Source organism: Chionomys nivalis, chromosome 9 (assembly GCF_950005125.1).
Source record: "Chionomys nivalis chromosome 9, mChiNiv1.1, whole genome shotgun sequence".
NCBI classification, from domain to species: Eukaryota; Metazoa; Chordata; class Mammalia; order Rodentia; family Cricetidae; genus Chionomys; species Chionomys nivalis.
Window position 1 is genome coordinate 48,927,350 of NC_080094.1, and position 27,921 is coordinate 48,955,270.

Consider the following 27,921-nt stretch of genomic DNA (forward strand, 5'->3'; position numbering starts at 1 on the left):
GAGTGACGCTCCTGGGCCGCGGAGGACTGTGGGAGGAGGCTGTCTCTAATTTCTCCTCCCCCTCCCCCCTCCGGCCAAGATGTCTGACATGGAGGATGATTTCATGTGCGATGATGAGGAGGACTACGACCTGGTGAGGCACGGGGAGCGGGCCCAGGGCTGGAAGTGGGATGTGGCGGCGGGGCCGAGACCGAGGGGCTGCAACTTTCCCCCGGGGCGCGGCGGCCCCGGTCCGCCATGCACGGTGACGGGGTTCTCTCCTCGCCGGGCGCCGCGGGCCTGTCGGGCCTGGGAAGAGAGGGAGGGGGGCGGCGGTCGGCCCAGGCCTCGGGGTCCGGGAAGGGCGCTGGTGGCCGGCCGCGGCCGGTTCTCGACGCCTCCCTGCCCGCCGCCCCGAGTCGCCGGAATCCGGCGCTGAGGTCTGGGCCCCCCCGCAGGCCCACCTCTTCTTCACCCTGGACCTCAGCCGGTGCCAGATGCTGGGAGGCTGAAAACTAGGAGGGGGGCGTCCATCCTGCTCCCAGACCTGACTGCGAAACTCGGGAGGCTCCCGAAAACAGCTTAAGAGTCTCGTCCAGGGTCAGTTTGGGTCCCAGGTAAAGGTTCGGAGCAAAAATAGAAGCGGAGAAAGTAGTTAAACTGCATGTTCTGTTCTCTAAAAAATGACAAGCTGAGAAGGGTTTGCTTTTTGTTTGCTTGGGCTGGGGAGAGGCGAGGATTAAGGGAATTGGAACAAATGACTTTTTTCCTTGATTTAAGAAATTTCCCAGCATCAGTGTTTGAATCAACAGGATAGACGTAAACAAACTTGCCTAGTTTGATGATGTGATTTCTTTTTTATTTAAGGTTTAATTTGTAAATGAACCTACAGGTTTTTAAAACTGAACCCTTGTTTATTATTATGTTGATAGTCAAAAACCGTACATCAGTGTGAGAATTAGGAGCCATGCTCTTGAGCCCCTTATTATTGTCAGTTTTGCTTCTTAATTGAGAAGCATTTTGTTTGGTCCTTGGGAATTACGGTGATGTTACATTTTGATAAAATTGTGGAGTAGATGCTTTGAGCAGTCTGGTTCATTTTTTAATGTTCCACAGCCTCAGAGCGTGAATATTTGGGGTTTGAGTTACTGTGTGACTTCTTTGTATGGGTGAATCCGTAAATCATTTCCAAGGTTGTTTTTTTTTTTTTTTTTAATTTTGCATCTTACAGAAGGGCATATTTTGCAAAAAGAAGAGGGAAATGCTGTGCTGGAGAGTCATAGTAGATATTTTAGTATTTGCTTAAATGTAGCATTTTGTTGTGTTTGTTCATGCGTGAAGCAGTATGTAAGCGGATACCTCCAGCTCCTTAATATGTTACTTGTGATAACTAAACTTTCCTCTCTTGTTTTGCTTTTATTTCTATTGCAGGTAGTTTTTAAATTGTCAAGTGTTTCTTTCGGATGTTTGTAATTTTAGCTTGCCGTGTTTTTAAAATCTTTTTCCTTATCTCCTTTCTTGATAATAATCTGTTAAGTACACGAATTTTTAAATGAGTGACTATTCGCACTAGGATTAACTTGAAGATACAATATAGGAATGAAGACGAGACTCTTATGAAATACTCTATTAGACTTCACTAGTTTGTGAATGTTTTCTGTTAGGGTCTCACATGTAGCCATGGCTTGCTTGGCACTCAGTCTTGCTTTCTAGGTGTTGGAAGTAAAGGCATGCATCATCACACCCGGCTTTGGAAGCTTTTTAATTAGACATATAGTGTTTGTACTTGGCTGCTTTCCTGCTTTTCAAGGCCTACTACATGCACAGTATAATAAAGTTAAGTATGCAGTTGCTTCAACTGTTAAAAACATTAACAGAAAGAGTTAAGATTTTTACACTATTGCAAAATTAAATGAGATTTTGATTTTTTTCTTCCTCAAGCATTCTGTTAAAAAGTTCTTCTTATCCATTCCTCATATAGATACCGTTCTAGATTCCCAGTCACATGTCAAGTAGTGGGAACTGTTATACCCCTTTTACTAACAGTTAAAATTTTAGTAGCATGACGTCTTTCACATAATTTCTTTGCATTTACTAGTCGGTATCCTTTGATCAGAGTGTGTTTAAAAGCATAAGAACAACTGCCATTCCACAGCTGGGAGAGATGTTTTTCTTTTGAGTAATTATTTGCCTATATCTTTTTATGTTTCTTTTTTAGAAAGTTTACAGGAGTAACATGCTGTCTTAAGGAGGTTTCTCTCTACCTCTTCTTACTTTTAAGACAGAGTCTTACTAGTTTGCCCAGGCTGGCCCTGAATTTGGAGGATGGCAGATTTGCAGCACCAGGCCAACTTAGAATCTTTTTTCTTTCCCTATCTCTTCGTTTTACTTGTTATGTGGAGCTGGAGCTATGACTTACTTGCTAGAGCGCTGCCCTCACATTTCAGAAGCCCCAGGTTTGGCTTTTAGCACCACATGGACTAGATGTGGTAGCATACTTCTATCATCCTACATCACTTGGGTGGTAAAGAGAGGCAGAAGGAGAAGAGGCTCAAGGCCATTCTTGGCTACATACTGAGTTGGAGGCTGGACTGGACTACATGATTCTGTTTGAATTAACTCATTAATTAAAATGTTTGTAGGCAGATTTTTCTTTGGGCCACCAGCTCACAAATAACAAGGAGACTTACTAATTATGAAAACTTGGTCTTTAGCTTAGCCTTATTTTCAACTAGTTCATATAACTTGAATTAACCCATATTTTTATTAATCTTGTTCTATCCTGTGGCTTCTATCTCTGTCCAATTTTGTGTGACCGACTCATTCTAGTTCTGGCTGGCATCTCTTGTGTGCCTAGATTCATCATTCATCTGGAGTTTCCTCTCTCTGCCTGGAAGTCCTGCCTGTCTCTCTTACTTGTTTACTGGCTGGTCAGCTTTTTACTACACCAGTCACAGCAATACATCTTCACACAGTGTACAAATATCCACAATAAATGTTAATAGCACTATGAGTATTTCTGACCAGAGTGATACTCAGGATGTCTTTATCTTTTGTCCACAGATATTTTAATGCCTTAAACCACCTTTTGTATTAGCAAGGTATAGTGGAAATAGATGGCCAGGAACGGTCCTGAAAATTAAAAACCTGTCTCCATACTATTTTTATTTAATGTGTATGAATGTTTTATCTGTGTATGAGTGCATCCCTGAGTACTGAGAACCTGCCTGGTGCCCAAGGAAGTCAGAAGAGGGTGTCAAATCCCTTGGAACTAAAGTACAGATGTTTGTGAGCCAGTGAGCCACAAACATGGGTCCTCTGCAAGAGCAGCAAGTGCTCGCAACCCTTGAATTATCTCTTGAGTCCCTTCCATACTATTTTTGTTCAAACTGGTAAATAATGATCTATGTCCAGAACTTAAAAGAGCAAATTGTTAAAGAATAAATGTAAAAGTTCAGTATACTTGACCTTTTATTTTTGCAGTCTTTTTTTTTTTATTTTAATTATTGGCAAAAGTGGGCATTTTCTAAGCAGTATTAACCCATGTAGTGTTAGTTGTAGAGGTAAGAGATAGTACTAGCAAGATATAGACCACTGTTGACCATTAAGTCAACAGTTGATAGAGTAGTATAATTAAGTACTTTAACAATTGTACCATAAAGTTACTTAGTGCTTCTAATAATATTTCTTGCATGTTTAAATTTTTATTTCTGTACTTACGTGTGTCATGATGCACATGTAGATTTCAGAGGACAACTTGGGGAAGTTGTTTCTCTCCTACCACTGATCCATCTAACAGTTATAGAAATAATTTAAGCAAACTGACTTTATTTCCAAAGTTATTCTCTAAAATTCTGTTCTGTAGTCTGGATATATTTGAGTATAATTATTTAAATGAATTACATGGAAACTACTGTCTTTAAGATAGAATAGTTTTACCAAACTGTGAGTCTAATGTTTCCTTGGTCTAACTCATAGTTGGCATTTGTGAATGAATAGTTATTGGTGGGTTTTTCCTAGGCTTAATATATTTTAATGCCCTTAGATTTTGCTTTTTGTGTCTGTTTTTGTGGAGGATGAGAATATATCCAACAGAATCTCTTGCCGTGGACACACTTGCATGCACAGACCTAAAATTTTGCACACTCAGTCTTCATCTGCCCCGTTCTTATTATACCCTCATAAGCAGCTATGTTAAACATCTGTGTCTCCTTCATTTGTTTAATCAGAATATAGTTTATGTATTACTCTTAATTTATCTAAGAGATGCAAATTTACTTTTATAAATATTTTTACAAGTATTGTATTTAGTGTGCTATATCGTGCCTGACGAGGTCAATAGACAACGTGTGGGAGCCTGTTCTTTCCCACTATGTGGATTTAAGCTAAAATCCCAGTTGTCAAGCTTATCAGCAAGCACCTTTACCCACTGAGCCTTTTTGCCAGTTCACTGCTCTTTTTACAGCTCCAGAGATGATGTGGAGGTACTGTATTTTGTTTGACTGCTTTCCTGTTGGTAACAATTTGGCCTGTTTTTAGTCTGCAATATTGGTTTTTTTTAAAAAGGTAATTTAAAAAAGAAAACTGAGTCTAGAAAGATGACTCAGAGGTTAAGAACACTGGTTGCTCTTGTAGAGAACCTGAGTTCGATTCCCAGCACCCATGTGGTGGCTTATGACTGTCTGTAACTCCAGTTCCAGGGGATCCAATATCTTCTGTCCTCTGCAGCACCAGACATGCACATGGTGCACATGCATACATAGATTCAAACACTCCTACACATAAAATAAATATTTTTTAAAACTGTAATTGAAAACTATATTGACAAGGTATACTGTTGAACTGGGTAATGCTGTCTTAGGTTAAAAGCAGTTCACTAAAAACAAACACTCCAATAAATGTAGTTTTCTTCAAAAAGTGTTACTATGATCCACATCAGTATTGTTGGACACTGCCTCTTAAAGCTACAAAGACTAATATTGATTTAGAATAAAAGTTTTTGTGAATTTTCAAAAAGGCCTATTAGTTTATTGTTATACTTTATGTAAAGAATTTCAGTTTTAAACAAGGATAACTAGATTAGCAATTGAAAGTTCTTGCATGGTAATGATAAAATTAAATCCATTAATTTGTGAGTTAAATCATCAGTAATAAGCATACATAAATGCATTTAGTTCATAATAAAATATTTTTTAAATATATTATGGTAAGTTTGTGAACTCAGAGCATCCAAAATGAAATTTCACTTGGGCATTATATCTTTTATGAATGCCTGGACTTCAAGGAGAACTGGAAGCCTCCTATAGGAACCCCCAAACTTAACAGACAAGGGAAAGCATCGGGACAATAACATCCTTAAATCCAAAGAACACATTTGAGAATTAGAACTTGATCCAAGATCACGTTGATTTTTGTCTCTCCGTGGAAATTTTATCTGAAAATGAAAGTCTGGAATGAATAAAAGATGATTCTTATTTACACCATAGAATACAAATTAGTACACGTTAACGTGTGTGTGTGTGTGTGTGTGTGTGTGTGTGTGTGTTTGTGTTTTAAGTTTGGATAGTTGAAACTCAAATGATTAACTAGAATTTTATTATATTTGATACTTTATTAAGGATATTCCCAAATAGACTGAAATTTTGGGTTCTACAAAAAGCATTTCATTGAAACATCTACAAATTGTTATTCAGTTGGCAGAAACAAATCAGCAGTATTTAATACATCTAATTCGCTACTCTGATTATCTTATGTTTCCAAGCCATTAGTAATCTTTGTAGTTATTTTTGTTTTCCTTTACCAGTACCTATGAGGTGGTCTTTTTACATTTACATCTTGTGTTCTTAACCGCATTCTTTGTTTTTTCTTCATTCTACTACTTGAGCTCAGGCATCCATTGTCCTAACCCGCTCTCAGGAATGAAGAGCCAGTGGGCTGCTTTGTGACTAAGAAGGCACACTGGCAGTATGGCAGGATGTATAAAGAACTTGTTCCCAGTCGTGTCATAATTGTCTCGGGGTGTATGGTAACTCGAGCTAATCTCTTTGGCCTCTAAAGTATTTTCTGTTTCCTCACTGCTGGAAAGTCCTTGATTTAGCTCTGCCCGGACTGTGCCTCTTTGCCTTTCCCTTCTTGATCCTAGCCTGATTTTTGTTTTTTGTTTTTTATGTTTTTAGCTAAAAGCCAAAATAAATGAACACTAAATAAGAGTCCAGAATCTTACACTTTTTGTAATATGGCAGTCAGAATTATTTTTCTTTTATTTTCAAATCCAGGGCTGCATTCAGGTGATTTGGGTTGCCAAAAGGTAATTTTTTTGGTACAGCAGGATGAGTTTTGAGTGTAGAACTCATACAGATGACAGCATCTTCTCTGTTTTCCACAATTGATTGATTGATAACTTTGAACTATGACCATCGATGCTGACATTACTGCTTCACATAAGTACATATAAAATGACATAAGTATGTTTTGGTCTGTTTTGGAAATTGCTGGAAATCTGCACTGATCCTAAGCCAGAGTTCACTTAATGATTTTTTTTAATGCAACAAGTTAGTGAATTAAACAGCAATTTTAAAAATCAGAAGTCCTAACAATACAATCCAAATACTAATACTAATTCGATGACTGCAGAGGGATGTCTGTAGAGTAGTACTAAAGACTTTCTTCTCTGAAATTAGACTGTTGGCTTCTGTTAGAGCAGAGGACCGTATGTGAGGCATATATACTACAGTTCATAACAGGGACTAGTCAAGTCTGAGCCGACGTGTTTGAGACATTGTTCATTGACATATGCAGTACAAAGTGCCTGTTTTTATGTCCACAGGCCAGGTTGCTGTGGTGGCTAGTGCTGACAGAAATGTTTGGGTTCTTACTAATTTTGTAATTAATGTATTCGGATATCTTTTGCTATTGAATTTTTTGTAGCATCCCCTCATCACATTCAGGTCCCATCCATCTGTCCCTGTGTTGTGTGCCCTGCCCCACCCCCTGGCTGCATTGGATCATAACCCACATTTTAAGAAGCCAGATCCTAGATACCCAGATGAGAAATGCAAAGAGAGGAATAGGGTGCCGAGGTGAAGAAGTCTGAGCAGTTGTGAGCAAAGGCCAGGCTGGCTGCAGCAATGGGAAGGAGGGAGGGGGGAGTTCTGTAGGAGATGCTGGATATGGGCAGGTGTCAGATTTTTACTACTTTCAACTTAGTTTGTGAGCAACAGGAAGTCATTTTTTTAAAATATACTAGATAATAGACATTTTGTGCAGATTATCCTTTTTACATGGGGTCAGACTTTAGGGTTAAGAAGACCAGGAGGACTGGTATAGCTTGTGGAAAGTAAACTTTCTTTGGTAGAGAAGTGTGTGACTGAAGAGCAGGAATTGGGAGTGTTGCTGTGAGCGCTTGTTGTGTTGCCTCGTGTTGTGTGCCGCTCTTGCCTGCGCTGTGCTCCTTACCTCACCTGTCTTCTAGGCAGTGGGCCCATCTGTCTTTCAAACCCACCTTGGACTGTTACTGTTACAACCTCTGTCACTGTGATAGACAGTTGGTTTGTTTTTTCTCTAGTAGTTTTTTTTTTTTTTAAACCTTTCTTAGTTTTTCTAAGTGACATGAGTTAAGAAGAAAAGGAATCATTATGAAATATGTTTACCCAGTCTGGTCTTGTCCCTAAAGGAAGTGTTGCAGTGGAGTTTCAAGTGTTAAGCCTAACTGAACTTAGGTCTTTAGTCTGTGAAAATGAGTGGTGTTTGTGTTCTCATTCTGCAGAGGGCATGCATTACAAGGCCACTGAAAAGGCCATCTTGAAGTAAGAGCTTCCTAAACGTTGTGCTCAGTGAAACTCTTCATGCCTCTGCCTTTACAATATTCCATGTGTATTTTTTGAAGAAATAAACTATATTTGAATTTAAAACAACTCTAATATTCATGTCTTTGTGTTTATTCTCTTTCCCTCCAGTACCGTTCTTTTGATATAAACTTATCCCTTTGTAATGACTTGTAGGTGAGGAGAAAATTATTGTTTTGTGGCCATCTAAAATAATACTTTTGGGCTGGTGAGATGGTTAACGCTTGCCACAGAGCCTAACAGCCTGATTTCAATCGTAGAATTTCTGTGGAAGGAGAGGCTCTGACAGGCTGTGCTCTGACTTGCACACTCACCTGTCAGGCCATCTCCACAGTCCAGATAACTTTTATATAAGCTAAGGGGGGGTGGTGCACGCCTTTAATAGCAGCACTCAGGAGGCAGAGGCTGTTGTATCTCTGAGTTCAAGGCCAGTCTACATAATGATTCCCAAGACAGCCAGGGCTACAGAGAGAAATTCTGCCTCAAAAAACAAAACAAAAAAAGATCAACAAAGCCGGGCGGTGGTGGCGCACGCCTTTAATCCTAGCACTCGGGAGGCAGAGGCAGGCGGATCGCTGTGAGTTCGAGACCAGCCTGGTCTACAAGAGCTAGTTCCAGGACAGGCTCCAAAACCACAGAGAAACCCTGTCTCGAAAAACAAACAAACAAAAAAAAAAAAACAAAAAAAAAAACAAACAAACAAAAAAAAAAAGATCAACAAGCAGTATAAGCAAAGGTTAAATAGTTAAGATTTTAATGTATTAATGAAGATTATGAAATACTCATCAATTTCACAGACGTTATTAGGGTTTTTTTTACTTGTTTAATGTGTCTCTGTGTGGTGTGTATGTGTAGTATTTGCACACGTGTGAGTGGATACATGTGGAAGTGAGAGGATGCTCTCAGGTTTCCTCATCTCACTGAACCTAGGGCTAGACTGGTAGCCACAAGCCCCAGCAATCCTCCTCTCTCTGCCCATTTCACCCTCCACATGACATAGAATTACAGGCACTTACACAGTTATGCCTGGTTCTTTACATTCATGTTGGGAGTTTGAACTCATGTCTTCATGCTTGCATAGAAGCATTCGTTGCTCACTGTGCCCCCTTCCTGCCTTTGGGAGTGCTAGTTTTGATCTAGACAAATAACTTCTATCTTACTGTCTACTTTATTCCTTTGCCGTTTTTAAATGTGTTCAAGGTTGTTTTATTTTACACAAAAATAATTTTTTTATCCTAGCAGCATTCACTTTTTATAGTGCCATTTGTGTTTCTTTTTTTCATTTATTATCTCTTTTTCCAAAAATACAGGAGTACTCCGAAGATAGTAACTCTGAGCCCAATGTGGATTTGGAAAATCAGTACTATAATTCCAAAGCATTGAAGGAAGATGATCCAAAAGCAGCACTGAGCAGCTTTCAAAAGGTTTATATTTCCAAATGATTTTATGTCTTGAAGTTTTTTTGGGGGGTGGTGTTTGTTTGTTTGTTTGTTTTTAATGATGCTATATCAGTTACTTTTCTCATTGCTGTGACCAAGTGTCTGACCAAAAACAAGGATGGAAGTATTTATTTCTGTTTACTCTAGGATGTCCCTCATAGCAGGGAAGCCATATTGGCCAGAGCATGTCACTGGGATTCTTCCAACTCAGTAGACCAGTGTGAATGAGAATGGCCCTTGTGGGCTCATATGTTTGGGGAGTCCACTTGGGGACTCTTGGGTAGGATTAAGTAGTGTGGCCTTGGAGGAGGAAGTGTGTCACTGGGGGTGGGCTTTGAGGTTCCAAAAGTCCATGCCATTCCCCATTATGTCTTTCTCTCTGCCTCCTACTTGGGGATCAAGGTGAGGTTACAGCTGTCCTACTACCATGCCCTCGTTCCACTACCATAGACTCTAACCCTCTGAAACAGTACACCCAAGTTAAACACTTCATTCTATAAGTTGCCTTGACCATGATGTCTTACAACAGCAGTAGAAAAGCAACTAAGACACCAAGAAGTAAGGAGAGAGTCTGGAGCCTGAAGAGGAATTGGGTTACAGCTCCCCAGACAAGTTCCAGTGGTTCACTTCCTCTGGCTAAGCTCTACCCTCCCACGACGACACCATCAGTTAGGGACCAAGTGTCAAACATACGAGGAGGCATTTTATTTCCAAACCATAGCATGTGCACTGAATCCAAAGTAATTTGTTTCAGAAATGTGTGTCTGGTATTTGTGATAATTCAGTCAGGATTGCATTGTGGATAATAAGCGTGTGTTTCAGAAAGGCTTCCTATTGTCTTTTCTAATGACGCCGTTGGTGAAGAGGGTCCTTGTCCTGAAAACCAAATTAGAGAAACAATCTCATGGTCAGCACTATTATTCCTTTAATCTTGTTGCTTCTGGGAACAGATCACATTGATTTCTTGACTTCTGAACAGTGGTGGCTTTTACTAAAGATTCAGGTAGGGAATCCTTTCTGGGCCTGCATAATCAAGTAAGTCCTTTTATGTGACAGAACTCAAGAGTCAGCTCACTTACCCAAGGATCCCAAGAAGTCTCTCTTCAATGTTTTTAAAAATTACATTGACAATTAGTGAAATTTTTCATGAATAGCTTATAAAATTAATTAAAGACTGATACATTGGTTGTCCATTCTAAAACTCTCTCTGTTTTAGGTTTTGGAGCTCGAAGGTGAGAAAGGAGAATGGGGGTTCAAAGCACTGAAACAGATGATCAAGATTAACTTCAAGTTGGTAAGATTTGCTGTTAGAGAAATTAAACTCACTGAGTAACTGCATGCAAGCCTCCTGCAGCATACCTCATACGTCTCCTTCTCTGAAGTCATTACATTGACATCTGTCCATGTGTGGACTGCATATCATCTATGTCCACATATGATACCATGTCTGTATCTGACTGTGGTGTCATCTCCCATCCTTAATAAGACTGGCTCCTTGAGCCTCTCCTACAGAAACTCTCAGTAAGATGTTCGAGCTCAAGTCTTTGACCCCAAATATCAGAACCATTTAAAACATGTGCACTGTTAATATTTTATATATGTAACTTAAATCTAGCTAACAAAGGAAACATCTATGTTGCATCTACCCTTTCTGGTTCTACTTTTGCACAAAGGCCCTATGCTTTCTGTTTATTTTTATAGTGATATTACACCAGTGTTTTCTACATTTAAATTAATGACCTAGGGAAATATGGAAGAAGCAGCAGGTGACTAATCTCTTCCAGATTTGAATTAACAAAAAAATAGGATAACATTAAATGCTGAATGTCAACTTTTTTTGATTTGTTTGTTTTTTAAACAGGGTTTCTCTATTTAGCCCTGGCTGCCCTGGAACTCACTCTGTAGAACAGGCTGGCCTTGAATTTAGAGATCTGTCTGCCTCTGCCTCCCAAGTGCTGGGATTAAAGCTTTATGCCACCACCACCTGACTTGATTGTCAACTTTTAAGGTGCTGTGGTTTGTAAGAAAACATGATTCCTTTAAAACTTACTATCTTCACATATAACCGTGGCTTTGGCATTAGTCCATTTAAACAGTGAACTGCCCTTACGACTTGATTTTTCTATTTTACTTTGAACAGAGCTGGGAAAGATAAGATAGGTTTAGTTATATCATTGTTTCGTCTTCCTGGTTTGCCATTTGCTTCTGTCACACTTAAGTAGGAGACTTGGTTCAAGAGTAGTCACCAGTGTCTGCACTCACTTTCTAGTAGGAACCACAGTAGAACCTGTGTAGCTGTGCAGTGTTAGGCAGTATAGTTAGAAAGTTCTGTTTCACTTGCTCTGTGTACAGTTTACTTAATCTCTCAATCCTTAATTATAGTTAACATAATTTTTAAGGTTCCTGCCTGATTTTGTTCACATATATATTTATTAACTTCTCTCTCTCTTTTCTTTTATATTTTGAGATGAAGTCTATTTAGCCCTGGCTGTGCTGAAACTCGCTATGCAGACCAGGCTGACTTCAAACTCACAGAGATTCACCTACCTCTGCCTCCTTAGTGCTGGGATTAAAAGTATGCACTACTATGTCCATCTAATATAACTTTTTAAAATGGGTGCCTTAGAGCCATCAAGATGATCAGGTAAAGAAAGGTTCTTGTCACAAAGTCTGACCGTTTGAGTTTAATCCCTGGGTCCTATGTGGTGGAAAGAGAGAACCATCTCCCACAAGCTCTCCTCTGGCCTCCACATCCATGCCATGGTGCAAATTATATTTTATACACCCTCACAAATAATTGGGGAGAGGGGAATGGTTATTTTAGTTATTTTCTCATTGCTGCAATATTCCCTTTATAAAACCATCTTAAGAAAGAAAGGACTTTTTTTGTGTGTGTGGCTTACAGTTCAGAGGGATCCAGTCTATCATAGCGAGGAAGGTGTGACAGCAGGCAGGAATGGCATGGTGGCAGGAACAGGAGGCTGGCCATGTACCTGTGCACCCAGGAAAAGAAGTGTGAGCAAGAAGTAGGACTGGGCTATTACCTTAAGGCTGTCACTCAAAGAACTTGCATTCTTTTCCTAAACTTCCACAGTCTTATCAAACAGTTCACCAGCCAAGTATTCAAGCACAAGCCTACAGGGACACTTCAGATTCAAATTGTAGCGTTAAGTAGGGCGAGAGCAGTTCAGAAGTACTTTTATCTGAAATCCTGTTTTAATACTAAAATGTAATGCCAAAGTTGAGACAGTCTTATTTCACCATTCTTTTCTTTCTAAAAGATACATTCTGTAACTCTATGATTATTAGGTTGCTTATAGGATAGTCCATGTTAGTTATGTCCCCATGAAACTTCCATAGCCAGAAAAAGATACCTGTAGCTAACTATCATTCCTTTATTCCTTACCCTAATAACCAGAAGAAAGTATTTATACCTGCTAATGCACCGTTTCTCTGAAAGAAACAACTCAAGGAAAGAGGTTAGTAGCAGTGAGAGAGTGTAGGGACTAGATGGGATTGTACAGTTAGACTCCAGCATTGACTTACTTTGGTACACTCCCCAAATATCTACCTGCTGAACATTTCACTATTATCCCTTTGTTTCTCCAGATCTTCCATTTCCTGGAAAAACCCAACACAGCTTATAAACAGCCATACAATATAATGTTGCAGTAGCAACGTTAACTGTGTCTTACGGAGTAGGGCCCTGTGTGAGATAATTTCGTTCTTTTAATTGAGATATACAATATATTCTGAGTACAGTTCCCCTTCTCTCAGGTCCTCCCAGATCCTCCCCAGCCCCTGCAATAATTTTCTTACATGAGATGAGTCCTGAGACTTATGGAAAGCCAACCAGTTCAAGAGAGAAATAAAACATGTAATGGGGAGAAATAGTTGATAATCTGCATAGTTATTAACCACAGCATTTGAAAGCTAAAATCTGCTTCTTTTGTTTAGTAGGTATCTTAATAGTTTTCTGATCAAATGTGTTGTGCATTGAAGAGTAATATTTGAAACTTGGAAAATATGCGTCATTTGTTTAGTAGTCTGAATTCGACATTGGTTTGTGTCATCTTGTATGTGAGGTAACATGTTTGTAGTGCTCTTCCTCCTTTACAAGAGCATATCATGAATTGTGCAGAGTCCAGTTCAGTGGGCAGTGCTGTGTGCTAGACCTGTCTTCAACCATGCATTTTTCTTTCCTCACAGACAAACTTTCCAGAAATGATGAACAGATATAAGCAACTCTTGACCTATATTCGGAGTGCAGTCACCAGGAACTATTCTGAAAAGTCCATTAATTCTATCCTTGATTATATCTCCACTTCTAAACAGGTTAGACTTGAGTTTTCCTTTTGAGCTGTCAATGTGTTATTTAAAGTAAGGGGTTCTGTGGGTTGGAGATGCTGCCGCTGTGATGGTTGCTTTTCTTTTTGAGACCCTGTCATGTAGTTCAAGCTGGCCTCTTAACTAGCTGAGAGGTCAAGGCTGGCCCTGGGCTCCTAGATCTCCCCGCTTTGTCTCCCAAGTGCTGATAGACAGGCATGTGCCACCATGGCTGCCACAACTTTGCTTTTTAGAAAAGAAAGGGCCTAGTTAATAATTACTAGTGTGTTTCAAAAGTGCTGTTTTCTTGATTCTGATACTATTTAACATTTAAAGGTAATCAATCCAGGCTAATCTCTTTATAGTATCTTTAGATTCTTAAATGTTACCTGTAAATAACTTGGGCAGACCTGCATTCAATTCAGATTCCATTGGCCTATCATATCTCTGTTTTTGATGAATTTGTATCTGCATCTGAACTTAGGCACTTGAACATGCTAAGCAAGTTTTTTTCACCATTGAAGCTGCACCACTAGTCTTCAGCCATTGGGAGTGTAAAATACTGAACATCAGTTGAGTTAGGATATTTGATTAGATTAAGTTCCTTGAGAAGAACTTGTCCTGTGACAGTCTCGATAGGCGCCCCATAATCAAGGATGCATGGTGACAGCTCATAGAGGGAGGGTAAGGGAGGTGGGCAAGGGGATTGAATGGTCTTCTAGAATGTGGTAACAAAGGCAGTGATGGTTTTATGTATTTCATTCTTTTTTTCTGATTGCTTTTACTTGATTTTATTTTAAAGCTTTCTTACCCTCTGGTATTTGAACACAAGATACTCTCTATATCATTTAGTATCTCTTTTTCTGCTCCTGACCAGTGTTCTTAGAATCAGCCTCTTCACCCGCCCCAAACATACACACACACACACACACACACACTTTTTAACCAGATGTTATTTCTCTTTCTTGACATAGTTTATTGCCATTCTTTGTATTTTCCACGTCTGTTCTGAAAATAAGCAGCAGCCTTGTCACTTATGATGATACTCTAGAGTAAGTTACATGTGGCAATTCTGCTGTGTAATGAGCCCAGCCTGCCTGGTGGCACATGCCTGTGATTCCAGGACTTGACAGGTGGGGGCAGTAGGAATAAGATAGCATTCAAAGCCATCCTTGATGGTGGGCAAGGTGAGTTTAAGGCTAGCCTGAACTACATAAGACAGTTGTATCTAAATAAATAAAACTAAATTAAATGGGAGAATATTTTTTGGTGCTTACTAAAAGGTATCATAAAAATTTTGTGGTACTATGTTTATAAATATTATGCCAAATGTTAGAGTGATAGATAGAATATTTTAAAACTTGAAGGTTGTATTTTCTGTCTGCTATTATCAGCAAGCTTTTTGCCTTTTGAAAGGCCAAGTCAATATTGTGTGGGTAGCATCCTAACTTACTCTATACCATCAGAAATCCTGAGTAAATAGGCACTTTCCTGCGAGTGGCAGGCTCCCCTGCTCTCCTGGTTCTCTTTCCTCTCAGGTACATAGAGATTTAGGGATCCAGATACTAGAAACGAAGCTGTGAATAGAAGAGGGTTAACAGAGGAGCTTAAGACGGTTTAAAATAATGCTTTATGTCACACACAGTCACACAAATTAGTGAGTTGGTAGTGATTAAACCACCACCTAAAATTACACTAGACATTTTCCTCCATCAGCTCCAAGGTTACCCTGTGACTTGAGAGCTATACAGCCCTCATTTAAATTGTCTAATTCACATTTTGAGAGAAAAGATGGGACTATTCTAAGACATACATGAGATGTGGTGGCTCACAGCTGTAATCCCAGCACTGAGGAAGCTAAGGTAAACTCACCACAAGCATGGGTCTATAGAGCAAGACCTTGTCTCAAAAGAACAAAACTAATTTGGTAGGAATGCTGTTGTGTATGTTTATATTCTCTCTCTCTCTCTCTCTCTCTCTCTCTCTCTCTCTCTCTCTCTCTCTCTCTCTTCTCTCTCTCTCTGCTTGGTGTTTCCTCTATAGAAGATTATAAAGTAATAAAATGTATGTATATTAGTAAGAGTACAGCATATCATTCTGTTGGTATAAAGTGAGTGATTAGGTTGGGAAGGATAGACCTGACTATTATAGCATTAGCACTTGTGGTCATGTAGTTACATGAGAAAATACATTTCTTGGGTTCATAAAACAAGCAAAAGCATCTTAGCAGTTATAAGCACGGTCTGTCTTATTTTGGACTATAGAAGACGTGGTAATAAACAAATAGTGTATCTTAGTGTGTTAAGTTCAAAGATGCACTTTTAGTTTGTTCAAATTAACTTTATTAACAGGTACAAATTTGCTGTTTACAATTATAGAATTCTGATTTTTTATGTCAGATGGATTTACTGCAGGAATTTTATGAAACAACACTGGAAGCTTTGAAAGATGCTAAGAATGATAGACTGTGGTTTAAGACAAACACAAAGGTAACATTTGCATTTGTTCTCCTTTGAAGAGTGGGGGGGGTCCTTGAGTAAAGTGTCCTAAGTATACATACCTCCCGCTAAAAGCCTTTGCTCTTCATAATTTTTAACAGCTTGGAAAATTATATTTAGAACGAGAAGAATATGGAAAGCTTCAGAAAATTTTACGCCAGTTACATCAGTCTTGTCAGGTAACATCTCCTTTTTTTTGCCTAATATTTTATTATGATAAAAAAAAACATGGAATGATAGTTTTCAATTAATTTAGGAATGTTTGTGTTCAAGCATCCATCCCAAAAATTAAATTTGAAGAAGTTTTTAAAAGATTATGAATTCAAGGTCAGCCTGGGCTGTATAAGGAGGCTTTGCTTGGGGGTAAGGTGACTTTTACTGAGTTTTTAATAATAGGGTTGTTCAATTCCACCCAAGTGGTCGAAACCCACAGGTTGAGAACCACTGGTCCAAATGCTTGCTTCAGTTCTTGCCCTTTATAGAATGAGCTGCAGTCATCAGTGAGCAGATAAGCCCCTTTTAATATGTAGTGAATTTGTGCGGTGTAGTATCGTGCAGTACATAGTAAGCTTTGGTATTTACTTATTTGCTCTAGAATATGGGGGAGGAACTCTTTATATGTATAAATAACAAAGATATTTTATATTCTAATACATGACATAAAAGTCAATTGTAGCATTACTCTCAGATTTTGGAGTGATCTATATATCTGCAATCCAATTTGGCACACGCAGTGTGTATTCTAGTGTGTTGATGTAAGAGAAATTATGTAAAGACAGATAGGGCTATGATTTATTAGTGGATAACTAACTACATTTTAAGTTCAAAACTTGAACAATAAATTAAATAGTGTGTGTATTTTTTGTTTAATAATATTTGTAGCTATATTACTGTAGGCTATATACTATCCAGGGGCCACATTTGGAGAGCATCTTTTAGGGCCACATGTGATTTCCTTGACATACTGAAGAGAAGTTGATTTTTTTGTTGTTGTTGTTTTTTGTTTTTTTTTGGTTTTTTTTGGTTTTTCGAGACAGGGTTTCTCTGTGGTTTTGGAGCCTGTCCTGGAGCTAGCTCTTGTAGACCAGGATGGTCTCGAACTCACAGAGATTCGCCTGCCTCTGCCTCCCAAGTGCTGGGATTAAAGACGTGCGCCACCACCGCCCGGCTGAAGAGAAGTTGAGATGAGAAAGTTTTTATTTCTCTATATGCACTTGGGAAGTTCCTCTTGATTGAATATATGGGTTAAAGCAGTTGTGAAGTTTTAAGGAAGCCTATTAGTATACCTCCTAAAATATAAAAAATATAAAACTACATTAATTTTTTTTAATTACATTTAAGAGGGTGCAGAGTATACAAGCATGTACATGCCACAGAGTGCACATTGAGGTCAGAGGATAACTTGTGGGAACTGCTTCTCTCCTTAACCATGTGAAGGATGAATGACTTGATGGCACAGGCCTTCCAACATCAAATTTTAATATATAGGTCTGCGGAGATGGTTCAGTAAGTAAGAACACTTTTGTTAAGTAGGCATGGAAACACAATTTTAGATCCACAGCACTCACTAAGGTCATGAATGCCTGTAACCCCAATGCTGGAAATGGGGACAAAAGATGAATGATCGCTGGGACTTGCTGTCCACCAGCCTAGCTGAATAAACAGTGATCTTCAGGTTCAGTGAGAGACCCTGTCCCAAGAGACAAGGCAGAAAATGATGACACCTGATACAGGAATTCACAATCATACACTTAAGGTGCACATATAATTTTTCTTGAGTGAATGAATGAATGAATGTCTTTTTCTTTAAATGAATATTTTATACTCATAAAAACTTCTGGTGCCCGTTTCCCTATCCAGTAGCAACATAGTAAAAACATACGAATTAGTCACTATACAATTAGTCATGATGCAGTAAAATCTACACCGAGAGGATATAAAAGGTTCCCGGATTAATGCCAATAAAATTTACTCAGTTGTCCTTGCATTCTCTTTTGTCTAAAATATTTTTTCTAGACTGATGATGGAGAAGATGACCTGAAAAAAGGTACCCAGTTATTAGAAATCTATGCTTTGGAGATTCAAATGTACACGGCACAGAAGAACAACAAAAAGCTCAAAGCACTCTACGAGCAATCACTTCACATCAAGTCTGCTATCCCGCACCCACTGATCATGGGTGTCATCAGAGGCAAGTTTGGGTTGGAGAGAAGTAGAAGGGACGATACCTGGAGTCATTGCATGGGACTGAGTGGTTCTTAGATTGTCTCTATTTTATTGACCATAAATGGTAAAGTATGAAAGTCATAGTACAATCTGTTAGAGATTCGTATGGGTCCCTTGTTTCAAGAAGGTCACAGTAGTAAAGGTACTAGTTTAAAAAGTCACATTATCAGTGTAACACTTGTGATTTGTAACGACATAAAAGATTGCTTCTTATTCGATAGAAGCAGTAAAGATCTGCAGTGAACTTGCTTTATGGGATGAATGTGTAAAGCCTGGGTATAGCCCAGGGCTGCCATGCAGGATATATAGTTAAACCCATCACTGCTTGGTGGCTACCTTGCACAACATACAAAAGCCAATGCAGTTGCCTTCATTTGATCTCCATAAATTAATCTCATTATTGCTGAGCTGGAAATGTTCCTTTTTCTCCTGTTTTATTCTTTATAGAATGCGGTGGTAAAATGCACTTGAGAGAAGGTGAATTTGAAAAGGCGCACACTGATTTTTTTGAAGCTTTCAAGAATTATGATGAATCAGGAAGCCCCAGACGAACCACTTGTTTAAAATATTTGGTCTTAGCGAATATGCTAATGAAATCAGGAATAAATCCATTTGACTCACAGGAGGTATGTCTACTCTCTTCAGTTCTCTTCTTAGTTGATTAGTACTCTTTCAATACACACACATAATTTGTTTTTGTTTTGTTTTTCTTTGTTAGGCCAAACCGTATAAAAATGATCCAGAAATTCTAGCAATGACAAATTTAGTAAGGTAAGATTTATGTTTCCCAAAGCAAACTTCTTTAAAGCAGCTCACAGAGGGGAGGGGGCAGAGAATCATTGGTGGTCAGCTTCTGTTGTTGTGTGCTTGTGTAAAAGACACAAAAGTTCATGTCACTTTATCTTTAGAAGCCATTGTGGTATTTCTTTTAGTCACGAACTATGTATAGTCTCATTTGGTTTGTTGTTTTGTGTTTGTTTTTCTCCTTGTTTCCAGTATGGGAGAGTAAACCCAGCTGCCAAGGTTTGCCTTGAACTTGTAATCCTACTGCCTTGGCCTCTTGGAAGCCTGTACTACCAGGCCCAGCTTGGTTTTCTTTTTGCTTTTTTATTTATTTATGGTTTTTTTATTAACCATATGTTTGTGTGTGTGACATATATGACAGTTTTAACTAGTTGTAAATGTCTCAAAACTTTATTTCCCAATATTAATACCTCTGCCTACCTTAAGTCTAAAATAAATTGTGAATTGATCCAAGATAAATCAAATCAAAGATTTTCAGTAATAAGAGGCATAAAAAGCATGCTTTCTCAACACCTTTAATCCCAGCACTTGAGGGGCAGAGGTGGGAGGATCTCTGTGAGTTTGAGGCCAGCCTGGTCTGCATAGTGAGTTCCAAGCCAGTTGGGGCCACATAGTGAGACCTTGGTTCAAAAACAGAAAAAGAAACCTTCATTTTAATCATAAGTAAAACTCAAGTCTTTGGGAGAAGTTTTACTATAAATACCTTACATTCTACATTAATATATTCTTTCATTGCTTGCATTTTAAATTTATTTACATGTTTGTTGAATCAGGTTTGGATTTTTTTTGTTTTTGTTTATTTTGTTTTGTTGGTTTTTCAAGACAGGGTTTCTCTGTGTAGCTTTGGAGCCTGTCCTGGAACTAGTTCTGTAGACCAGGCTGGCCTTGAACTCAGAGATCAACCTGCCTCTACCTCCTGAGTGCTGGGATTAGAAGCGTGTGCCACCACAATTCAAATCAGGTTTGTTTTAATTGTGAAAGAGAACTTCTCCAATCTTATTTCAGGTGGTTTAATTTTACACATTTGTTACATTATCTTGAGCTTATTTGACTACAAATATAACATTAGAAATACTTTTAAAATATGTTTAACATTAATAATTTTTTTCTTTTTTGAAATTTTTTTTTTTTTTTTTTTTTTTTTTTTTTGGTTTTTCAAGGCAGGATTTCTCTGTGACAAACCTGGCTGTCCTGGAACTTGCTCTGTAGACCAGGCTAGCCTTGTACACACAGAGGTCTGCCTGTCTCTGTTCCTAAGTGCTGGGATTAAAGGCGTGTGCCACCACCACCACGTGACAAGAATACTTTTAAAATACTTTGTTTATGGCATTGGCTTAGTAAACATCAATTAAAATTAAGGAAATAATGAAAGTTTTTATTAGAAATTAGTGTTACATTAATTGGCTAAGTACAATAAAATGCATTAAAGAATTGCCTTGTTACAACTTTAGAGAGTAATAATTGTGCTATATTTATTATGTCTCATTATCCCAGTGAAGCATCTGTAGTGAAACTCAAAAAGTTACTCTAATGATTCACTTTTATCCAAACAAGTAAATAAAAATAAAATCTACATAATGGGAAAATCTCTTGGTTAAAATATAGGTGTATGTAAGGTAAAATATACGTGCAATGTTTTCACTACTTAAAAATGCCTCCTGTTGTACATTACAGTGTATTGGGGTAGGTAAGAAAGTAATACTTCCTAATTTTATCTTCCTAGTCAGTTGCCAGCAGACTAGAGGAAAATATTTGCTGTTGAAGTACTTGAATCACCTGCCCCTAACATGAAGTTACATTGCGACCCAACAGATGGAAGCACAGCAGAGGGCGTGCAGAATGGTTGATGATATGTCTTACATAGAAAGCACACAGTGGTGCCATGTCCAGAAGGTTGGCTTCTTCCTTCTCAGCACCTAAGCGATCCCATAGTGCCTTACACAGTTGTTTGAAGAGTAGGTGCCAGATCCCTAAGGAGAGTTACAGACATAAATCAGCCTGTGGCCTTCTGCAACAGGGGGTTCCATCTCTGTGTCCTCTGTGTGTGCTCATTTGGCATTCCTGTCATGTGTGTTTCTGCTAGATAGGTTGGTGGGATTTTAAGGCTAGGAAGGTGTGAGAGTCAAGCCTTTTGAAAAGTGTTTGCAGTTGCTGGTAGCTTTCTAGAAGATAAAAATTAGGAAGCTGTATTTTCCATATCTTCTCCAGAAAGGATGTGTTCTCTTATTTGAAAGGCAAGGCCAAGTTCCTTTGTTCGATAATGTGCATGAAACCTAGTTTCTTTCATTAAGAAAAATTAGGGATCAGAAATGTACAATTTAATTGAAAACACCAACTAATATAATAAACATTTTATTATCAACTTTGAACAAAACAAAGATTTGAGATTATCTTAAATTGCTAATGTATCTGTATAACATCCCCTCCCCCAAACAAAAAGATTCATTTACTCTTTCCTTTAGAAAATAAATAAGCCTAAAAGTTTTGGGGGAAACTTGTTTATGTGGTGTTGGAAATTTTTTTGGGAGGCTATATACGTGTATTTTTAATTCTGACATCTGTGACAGAAACATTAGTAAACTTGGGTTCTTGCGCATAAGCATTGAGCAGATTCTGGATTATGATGTGACATATTACTTCATATGTGGCAACATTTATACTTTTTTTTATTAGTGCCTATCAGAATAATGACATCACTGAATTTGAAAAGATTCTGAAAACAAATCACAGCAACATCATGGATGATCCATTCATAAGAGAACACATTGAAGGTATGTAGTTGGCTGCTTGAATTTGATGTTGTCAAGTACATGCTTCTTAATGGGTTACATGGAATTAAATTGCCCTAGCAAAGGACAGAAGTACTTCTAAGTGCTATCATGATATATGAAACTGTATATCACTAGCTAGCAAACTTCATATGAATACCAGGTCTGCACATAGCTTTCGTTTACCTTTTTATTCTAATGTAAATATTGCTGCAATTTGATTATTGATGCTTAGATCTATACCTAGTTTTTAAGGTTTGTCAAAAGCCTGTGAAAATACACTACTACCCATAGATGATACTGAGATGATTTTCCTCTAGAGCAGAAGGTAACAGTGGGAAGTATTCTTAGAGTGGGGAAATGAAACTTAATAAGTTCTACTAAATTGCCACAGACAGAAATTTTCTCTATGTTTCTGTGTCGGAGCCTCTGACAGCTCCAGTGCTCTCTTCTGTTAAGAACTATTGAGGGCCAGGCAGTGGTGGTGCACACTTTTAAAACCAGCACCCAGGAGGCAGAGGTAAGTAGATCTCTGACTTTAAGGCCAGCCTGGTCTACAGAATGAGTTCCAAGACAGCCAGAGCTGCACAGAGAAACCTTGTGTCGAAAAACAAACTTAAGAACTATTGAGGGTGCTTAAATAATTATTAGGAGCAATCTACTAAATACTTAAATGTCAGATGCATCAGAAACTTTTGAAAAAGCCATCAGAAGTAATGGTCTCTTGTTCTCTACTTTGCATTTTTTTCATTCAATAGATTTTTATTTCTTTTATGAACTGGGATGGTACTGAACTTTGTAAATACAGAAAAATATAAAAATATTATCTGTAAACTCCATTCTAGTCATAAATTTCTTTTGAAAAGACAGTTGTGTGTGAAGAATTGTGTATGGAGGAGGCATAGTGGTGCATCCCTTTAATCCAGCACTAGGAAGGCAGAGGCAGGTGCATTTCAGTGAGTTCCAGGACAACTGTGGCTCCATAGTGCAGATTGTGTATGGGAGTCAATGACAGTGTAAGATGTAATGCACTAGATTGTGGGAGCCCTAGGGTGGGTGATTCAGCCAGGATGCGTCAGAACTTCTCAGGGTATGGTGAGTGCTAAGTGAATGATGAACTGTGGATGTTGAGAAGACAAAAATATTTTAGAAGAATTGCAACATAAATATAATCAGAGAACCAGAAACTGAGAGAAGCATCCAGGCTGCTTTTGCCACACCAGGATTTTTAAAATAGGAACAACTTGTGTCTTTACAAAGCAAAATGGTTTGGGAAGGTAAATCGTATAGTTAATTAACATGGCTTGTACTTAAATGATTCATAAAGACATTCACAGTGTTATTTTTTTTTGTCTTTCAGAGCTTTTACGAAACATCAGAACACAAGTGCTCATAAAGTTAATTAAGCCTTACACAAGAATACATATTCCTTTTATTTCTAAGGTATTTTGTGGATTTTAGTGTTTGATTTCTGCCTACATTTGGCAGTATACCTAGCTTTTTCTTTTTTAAGTGACTAGCTTGGACTTGTAACTTTTGTTTTTTAAGTAGAATATGATTTTAGGGTTCAATTTGGAACGATTTTTGAAACATGGATTTTATATTGCCTAATCTAACTTGTGTGTTTGTGTGTGTATGTGTGTATGTGTGTAAACTCATGTAACACTGTATAGCTGAGGATGTTCTTGAACTCCTAATCCTTTTGTTTCTGCCTTCCAAGTGCCACCATGCCCACCCAAGACTTTAAATTTAGTGTGAATTTTTCAATGTTATTTGATGGAAATTGCATTAACAGAAAAGATTTTTAACGTATGGGAGAAATTACATATCTCTCCATCTTCTAAGATTCCCTTATTCTCAGACAGAAGAGAGTGGAGCATTAACAAAGGTCCAGTCCAACCACTGCAGGTGTAGAGTGGCCTGAGCCCCAGAAGTTAGAAGAGGGCAGAGGGCATAGCTCAGTACAGAGCACTTGTCTACCATGAACAGGTTCATAGTGCTTCAGTCTCCAGCACCAAAGGGAAAAGGGTGACAGAATTAACTTTTATCATGCTCATATTCTAGAAGATATTCTGATGTGATGATCGTTTTATTTAAAAATCTCAAACTAAGTCTGGAATCATAAATCTAATCCCAGTTGTTTAGGAGATTAAGGTGGGAGGATTGTAAACCCAAAACCTGGCAAATTTATTGAAACACTATCTTAAATTTGAAAAAAAAAATAAGGGGGTTGGAAATACCTCTTTGGTATGGTGCATATGCAAAACCCTACTAGGTTCAATGACCAGGAGCATTCAAAACAAAAAGATCTCTTCACAGATGGGATGGTAACTCAGTAAGAGGGCACTTGCCTGAGTGTGTATGGGGCCCTGGCTTAAATCACTATCCTGGTAAAGAAGGGGAAAAAATGAAACTCCCTTTATTAATGTTTCCTTTTAGTGGTAAAGATTAAAGCTAAATGATTATGTAAAATCAGGAATGTTTTTAAATGTTAACTGGTAAATTTTATAATGAAATCTTTTGTTTTAGGAGTTAAACATAGACGTCGCTGATGTGGAAAGCCTGCTGGTGCAGTGCATACTGGATAAGTAAGTACTTTGCTGGGTTTTTTATTGTTGTTTTGATTTTTAGTGTGTGTCTGATATGTGCATATGAATGAGTACAGGTTCTTTTGGAAACTATAAGAGGGTGTTAGATCCCCTGGAGCTGGAATTTCAGATGGTATGAGCCACCGAGCATCTGTGTTAGGACTCGGGTCCTCTAGAAGAACAGCAAGTGCTTTTAACCACTGACCTCTCCTTTGACAACCTTTTTAAATTGCAAGATGTTGGGAAGGAACTGTCATACTTAGAAAGGAAAGCATTTACTAGGGCTGTGGTTTAAGAGAATAAAGTCCATGATCATGGAGCAAAGACATAGCTGAGGGTTCACATTTTATTGGCAAATAAGAGATAGACAGAGAGACACTGGGAATGGCCCTAGTCTTTTGAAACCTAAAGCCCCCCCCCCCTTCTAAGACACTTCCTAATCCTTCCCAAGCAATTCCACCAACTGGGAAACAAATATTCAATGTATGAGCCCAGGGGAACACTCTCTTTCAAACATCACAGTAACCATAAATTTTGGGCTACAATGACAAAGCTAGCAATTCAGTTGTTGATTTGTCATTTTAAAAAACAAAACAAAAAAAAACTCTTGTGGCTATGATTTTTCTAATACAAGCTCTATATGTGATTTCTTTCATTTGTAAATGAATGAACATGCTGAACATATGATCTCTGGAAAGGTTCTAAGTCATTTTTCAGACAGGTTTCTCATTTGATATATGACTTACGCACTGCTAAGAAACTATTGACTGGGCCCATGACATGACTCAGCAAGTTAAAGCACTCACGACAGAACCCTGATAACCTGAGGCAGAGCCCAAAAGACCCCATGGTGCAAGGAAAGAAGCAGCTCCCAAAAGTTGTACTCTTACCTTCACATGTGCAGTGTGGCATGCACACACCTCTTTTTAACTTTGAAAAAGAAATAGTAATTATTTTCTGGATAGTTCGTTCTCTCTCTCTCTCTCTCTCTCTCTCTCTCTCTCTCTCTCTCTCTCTCTCTCTCTCTCTCTCTCTTTTTAAGATAGGTCTCATCATGTAGCTCTGACTGGCCTTGGATTTATTATGTAGACCAGGCTACCTGCTTCTGCCTCTCGGGTGCTGGGTTTAAAGTTGCCCACTATGTCCAGCCTATAGGGTGTAAGCACTCTCTGTTATAGAACAGTTTGGATGTTACTAAAAGTAGTATGCTTTGAAAACATGGCCGATATCATTGTCTTTCATGATGTAGATCAGTCTAGTGAAAAAATGATAAAGCTGACATCTAGTGTCTTTTTAAGACACTGTGGTATAACTAACAATAATACTAAATTCACTCATTACAAGTAGGCAAACAGGTTGTATGTTGTGTTTGTTGGTGGTGTGTTGTGTGGAATGTGCTTAGCAGAGATGAGTGGAGACTTTTTCTTATTTGGTTCCAGCACTATTCATGGCCGAATTGATCAAGTCAACCAGCTCCTTGAACTGGATCATCAGAAGAGGGGTGGTGCCCGATATACTGCACTAGATAAATGGACCAACCAACTAAATTCTCTGAACCAGGCTGTGGTCAGTAAACTGGCTTAACGGAGAGCAAGCTTTGCAGGCGTGCTTAAGGCATCAGTGCAGAGATGTGATCCTTAAGGACTGGAAAGGCAGAACTCCTGTGGGTTGGTGTGTCCTGAAAGTGGTTGGAGTTATGGCAGAAGTGCTTTTTTGATCAACTGGTTTGTGTTTTGCTGCTGCATTTATCCCAAGAAAAACAGCTTTAATCTCCAGAAGAAAACCAAAACACCATGGGATTTATGCTGTGTTGACATCTTGCCCTAAACATACAACACCGTAGTAATCTGTCATGGGCAACATGACCAGAACGAAGATTTTTGTCATGATTTTAAACACACTGACACGCTACTGTTGGTTAAATTTAAACATGTTGTTCCTGCAGAAATTCTCTCACAAATAACCTGCAATAACTTGAAATTCATACCCTTTTGAACACTTCCTTTTCTCATGTATAAATGAAAACGTTTGCTGCATTTTGCAAAATGTCAATTCTCCAAAAACGTGTCCGTCTATTTCTGTCCTTGCAGCTCGTAAAGGTTAGATGACCCGTCCTCGCTGTGGCACACTGTCACCTAGGGCTCAAGCAGCAAAATAAACAGTGCAGCTCAGAAAGTGGAGCTTGGTTCTTGATGTGTTTTTATTACATTTGGGGTTGCTCTTTTGTGTAGTACCTTAGAAATTTCAGATTATTTTATCTTCAATTAAGATTTAAAAGCCTGAGAGCAAATAAGTTGTTTTCAAGTTTTTAGAAATAGTGTTTAAGGATAAAGAACTACTTTCTAACAGAGCCCTTGCATAGCACTTATTTTGACAGTGATACTTTAAAGGATTAAGATTTCTTTTTTTAAGAATGGTATTACTTTTAAAAAGAGTACATAGTAACTCTCAGAATGTCACTTTAAACAAATATGCCAGAACATAGACAGCGAAGTGAATGTTACCTGCATAGTGGCCATGCTAGAAGGTTATTTTCTAATGTCAGCCACCAACCATTGCGTTTGCTCTTTGAGAATTGCAAAGTTAATTTAATGCGCTACTAACTTTTTGTTTGTACCTTGTTCGAAAGAGTATTAACAAACTTGTCTGTCTTCACCCTTATTTGGCACCAAATACCAGCTTCAAAAAAAAAAAAACTGTAAATTTAAATAATACAGAAAGTATGCAGATGGCTTTGAAAGCAATCCCAAAATAATTTTCAAGTATTGTGTTCAGTGGCAGTATAGTTAACAGTGAACTTTGGCCTTCCATGGTGATAGAACTCGGCTCATTTGAATGTATACAGTTTGGGATGTACTTGTTCCTTTGCTTTTCTTTTCTTTTTTTAAGCTCATATCATATAGTGTCAAAAGAAGGAGCTAAGATTAACGCATTGTCCTTGGTTTTCCTATTTCTCGTTATTATATGAACAGTGAGTGGCAGTGCAGAGGAAGGCTGTGTGACTGAAGAGTGGCAACCAAGAATTTTGATCATTAAATCAGATTTTATAAACAGTTAGAAAGAGCATGGACTTAAAACAAGGCATGCTTATTTGGTTTTGTCAAAATTTTACGAAAATATGTGATATATATTTATACTAAAACTATATAATCCTTAGATTTAGGAAAGCAGTCAGTTAATGTCTAGCAGAATAAAGCAGTATTAAATACAGATATAAGGTGGAAATTGTAGAAAACTTTGAAAGAAGACGAAAGACAACATGTCAATGGTAGGGAATAAAAAGTTAAAGATATTCTAAAAGTATGTGTATTTTCTTCTCTTCTACAGAAATCATTTGTGAAAAGTGTGCTCGTTTTTTACAGGAGTGATATTAATTAGGATTTATTTTTCCAATACAATTTGGAGACCCTTTGTTACCCAAATAAAAATGACAAGTTTCTGTGCCTGTA

At 38.2% G+C, this 27,921-nt stretch overlaps 1 protein-coding gene across 2 annotated transcripts; it reads left to right on the forward strand.

Annotated features, from left to right (window-relative positions):
• The first annotated feature begins 31 nt into the window (after positions 1 to 31).
• Positions 32 to 27,921, forward strand: Cops2 (COP9 signalosome subunit 2). Of its 2 annotated transcripts, none has more exons than XM_057781568.1 (13): positions 32 to 133; positions 9,134 to 9,247; positions 10,479 to 10,556; positions 13,472 to 13,597; positions 15,967 to 16,077; positions 16,188 to 16,265; positions 18,103 to 18,277; positions 18,760 to 18,938; positions 19,031 to 19,083; positions 21,790 to 21,887; positions 23,245 to 23,327; positions 24,414 to 24,472; positions 25,912 to 27,921. In XM_057781568.1, the coding sequence occupies exons 1-13, from the start codon at positions 80 to 82 to the stop codon at positions 26,054 to 26,056; spliced, it is 1,353 nt and encodes a 450-aa protein (XP_057637551.1). In that variant the 5' UTR covers positions 32 to 79; the 3' UTR covers positions 26,057 to 27,921. The 2 variants fall into 2 exon arrangements, with proteins under 2 accessions (XP_057637551.1, XP_057637552.1); XM_057781569.1 differs by having other exon boundaries at positions 15,988 to 16,077.